This window comes from Scylla paramamosain, chromosome 16 (assembly GCF_035594125.1).
Source record: "Scylla paramamosain isolate STU-SP2022 chromosome 16, ASM3559412v1, whole genome shotgun sequence".
Taxonomy (NCBI): domain Eukaryota; kingdom Metazoa; phylum Arthropoda; class Malacostraca; order Decapoda; family Portunidae; genus Scylla; species Scylla paramamosain.
This window is the reverse complement of record NC_087166.1, coordinates 19,019,405-19,023,442: the sequence shown is the minus strand read 5'-3', so window position 1 is coordinate 19,023,442 and position 4,038 is coordinate 19,019,405. Positions and strand designations below refer to the sequence as shown.

The 4,038-nt window shown below is 38.4% G+C and overlaps 1 protein-coding gene across 1 annotated transcript; it reads left to right on the top strand.

Moving 5' to 3' along the window:
- Nucleotides 1-2,811: 2,811 nt before the first annotated feature.
- On the top strand, nucleotides 2,812-3,828 carry LOC135108203 (uncharacterized). Its single transcript, XM_064018978.1, has one exon. The coding sequence runs from the start codon at nucleotides 2,812-2,814 to the stop codon at nucleotides 3,826-3,828; it is 1,017 nt and encodes a 338-aa protein (XP_063875048.1).
- Nucleotides 3,829-4,038: the final 210 nt, after the last annotated feature.

Genomic DNA, 4,038 nt, shown 5'->3' with positions numbered 1-4,038 from the left:
ACCAATCTCTGTGTGCTGAGCGTATAACCGAGGTGATAGTGTCTGACATGACTGCCCCCTCGTGTTATGAGACACAAAAGGAAACGTTCAGTGAGGTCACAACTGGGTTTAATGATAAGTTCATAGCACCCCCTGATCTAGTGCTTTAGACCTTACTGTAAGTAATTATTGCTTCGGCAAGTGCCCAATCTCCTCCTTTGTAGGTTAAATTAAGACAAGAGGCTCTGATGATTTTTTTTTCTTTGAGGTCCTGAAGTTCTCTTGTATTTTTCATACGGACGAATATGTCATCTATGTAGAAGCAGTAAATTGAAGGACGGCTGTCTTGTACTGTATTGGTTTCGATAGTTCCCGTGAAGAAATTGACGGACTCCGAGTGGGCTTCCCAACGTTACACCGTCAATTTGTTTGAACTTGTTCCTGAGTAAATAGGTAAAAGGTATATATATATATATATATATATATATATATATATATATATATATATATATATATATATATATATATATATATATATATATATATATATATATATATATATATATATATATATATATATATATATATATATATATATATATATATATATATATATATATATATATATATATATATATATATATATATATATATATATATATATATATATATATATATATATATATATATATATATATATATATATATATATATATATATATCCGACCGCGGACCGCGGACGTTCAGTGTAGACACTAATAGAGTGTCATTGAAGAAGAGGGAATACTTATCTGGAAGATTACATCTAGTGTACCGATATAGAAATTGGGTTTTTGATATATCGAACAATACTGAGTTTGCTCTGCCCAAGCCAAAAGTTTTAATTAAAAGAGCATAAGTCAGTTAAAATAGAAAAGTCTCAAGACACTTTGGGTCCAACTTGGAGACAGTTGCGGTCCCCTTCTCAGATGGGAATCCCGATTTTTTTTTTTTAACTATGGAATTTTTAGGGGAGGGTGTAGGTGTGTAATAAACATACAGTGCAGTGTGAAAAGGAAGAGAGCTGTCTTTAGAAGGTAGGCTGTGTTCAGTGTTGTGAGACAAACGAAAGTCACAGTTGTGTCGAAGGCAGAAAGCAATTCTGCCAATGTAATATCTGTGTCAGCAGGTGTCCTCCTCCATGCGTATGTATAATTATATTCTCTATAACGTCGTCTCTATATCTATATCTATATTCTCTATATCTATATCTATATTCTCTATATCGTCGTGTCCATGTTTCTGTATATGATTCTGAAATTATAGTATCCCAACACATAATACTGCCTGCCCTATTTCTGTATATCCTGCCATAGTGGATTGGAGCCTTCTTTTGTAGTGTTCGGTGGCCTCTGCACTAATATCATTAACAGTTTACGTTCCTTCCTTGACATCATATATATATATATATATATATATATATATATATATATATATATATATATATATATATATATATATATATATATATATATATATATATATATATATATATATATATATATATATATATATATATATATATATATATATATTTTTTTTTTTTTTTATTGTCATGTTATTGGCCGAGTTTACCTTGAATGGGATCACGTTTTCTTAGTGTCCCCGTGTTCCGGTTACCTGCCATTCGGGCATTATCCTTATTATTGTTATAAGTAGTGTAAGGCTTATTTACCCATTTTATATCATGTAGCATTATCCTCTTCATAATTTAAGTTCTCTATATCTTTGTATGTATAAGGAAGGAAGTACAATTGAGGTGAAATACGTTGAAAACGAGGGGAGCTTGAGTGGGCAACAACACATTCCAAGGAGGGGAAAAGGCAGAGCGCCTTAGGTCGTGAGGAAAGGTGGAGGGAAGGCGTCTCTCAGGGAAGGATCTTGGTGTGGATTGGTGATGGAGTGAGTTTGTGGAGGTATTAGTGATGTAGCGGTATAACCTTGATATCCAGGATCAGGTTAGTGAGTCTTTTGTGGTACCAAGAGCTCTTGTACCAGCTCTTGTACAGCGGTGACGCTGTTGGAAGGGGTCATAGGTCAAACTGGCAGCCATTTTGTGAGTGGAGGTTGTGGTGTTAACCTTGGAAGTTGGTGTTGTGGTGTATTGGTGATTTTGGGGACGATGTTATGGTGTTATGGGTAATCTTTGGTGATAATGGTAATCTCTTGTGAGGTTTGAGGAGGTGAAATACGGGAATTATTGTCTGGGGACGCGGAAATAGCGTCCGGGTAAATTCCTGCGGTTGAGGGGAAACATTTCTGTGACTGGTGGAGGTGTAAACGGGTTCTGGTGACGTGGGAAGTGACGAGAACGCCATGTAGTAACGTGTGCTACCTCATGTTGTTTGTGAATTATTATTAGTATTAATATATGTGCTTGTAACATAGAATAATCGTGTTTTCTACCCCCCCAACAACAATCTGGTATTAGAGGTAATTCCAGGTGTGCTGAGTCAAGGTAAAGGTGAAGTAAGAGATAATTCTGACGATTTCGGATAGGTCGGGTAGGCACTCGAAGCCTTTAAAAATCCAGACCTTTAAAACTTTCCGGGATCAGTGTAACGTCCACTTTCTTGGAGAGATAACCGGGATCGTACGATCGCAGGTAAGTAGGCGATCGTGACAGAATATGGGGGCCTGTCCGGGATTTTTGAACATTTGTGGGGTGTAACGAGTGTTACATGGTGATTGTTGTTGGGAAGAATTTACCTGTGTGAAATATTTCTTTAAAACTGTGCATGTATTGTGGTGAATATTTGGAGGAATATCTTGTGGAGTGTTGTGATTGTAATCATGGCCGCTAGACGTGTTGAGATGTTCCTTCTGTCGAGAAGTGTGCATGATCTGTACACACTAACCAAGGAGGAATTATGTTCAGTGGCTGAGAGGTTTCAAGTGGAGTTGAAATCCAAGAAAAAGGAGGAAATGCAGGCGGAGTTGAAAAATGCTCTTGTGGAGAGGAGCTGGTTTGAAAATGATGGTGGTGAAAGTGAGGATAATGATGGGGAGAGTGTAGAGGAAGGTGCTGGGGTCAGTGAGATAAACCTGGATTCTCTTGGTGGAACAGATGGCCTTTCTAGTAGTGAAAAATTTGAGTTAATGAAACTTCAGATGCAACTGCAGATGCAGAGGGAACAGAAACAGCAAGAGATGGAGTTAAAGAGGGAATTGCAAATTGAGCAAATGCAGAAAGGGGTGGAGTTGCAACAGATACAGATGCAAAAAGAGATTGAGATAGAAAAAATTAGAGCAGAAAGTAAAAATAAAGTAAATGAGACCAGGGCAGGAAATGGTGCTCAAGGCAACGGGGATTTAGAGAAAAGGGCCATCAGTATGCCTAACTTTGTGGAAGGGGAGGAAGAAAACTTTTTTTTTCAATTTGAAAAAGCTGCAAAGATGATGGGATGGGATGAAAATGATTGGGCAATAATAGTCCAGTCTAAATTTGAGGGAAGGGCCCGAGCGGTATATGTGAATTTGAGTGAGCAAGAGGCGCGTGATTATGAAGTGGTAAAGGAAGCGGTGTTGGGATCAACCCTTCTATGTCCGGATGTGTACCGGGAAAGGTTCCGCAGGACGACAAAACGCCCAGGTGATACTTATCTCGGGATGGCTCGAGAGGTTATCCTTAAACTGGACCGGTGGCTGAAGGCCGAAGAAGCCACTACGCTTGAAGAGGTAAAAGGAGTTATACAGATGGAACAATTTATGAGCCAAATGCCCCTCAGTGTAAGATGTGAGCTCGCATCACACGACGTGAAAGACGTGATGGAAGCCGGACGCAGAGCTGACAAGTACATAAGAACATAAGAACATAAGAAATAAGGGAAGCTGCAAGAAGCGACCAGGCTTACACGTGGCAGTCCCTGTATGAAACACACCTACCTATTTCCATCTGCTATCCCCATCCATAAACTTGTCTAATCTTCTCTTAAAGCTCTCTAGTGTCCTAGCACTAACTACATGATTACTGAGTCCGTTCCACTCATCTACCACTCTATTTGAGAACCAATTTTTTCC

Coding starts and splice junctions, on each gene's coding strand:
- LOC135108203 (XM_064018978.1), top strand. CDS start 2,812: ATGGCCGCTAGACGTGTTGAGATGTTCCTTCTGTCGAGAAGTGTGCAT.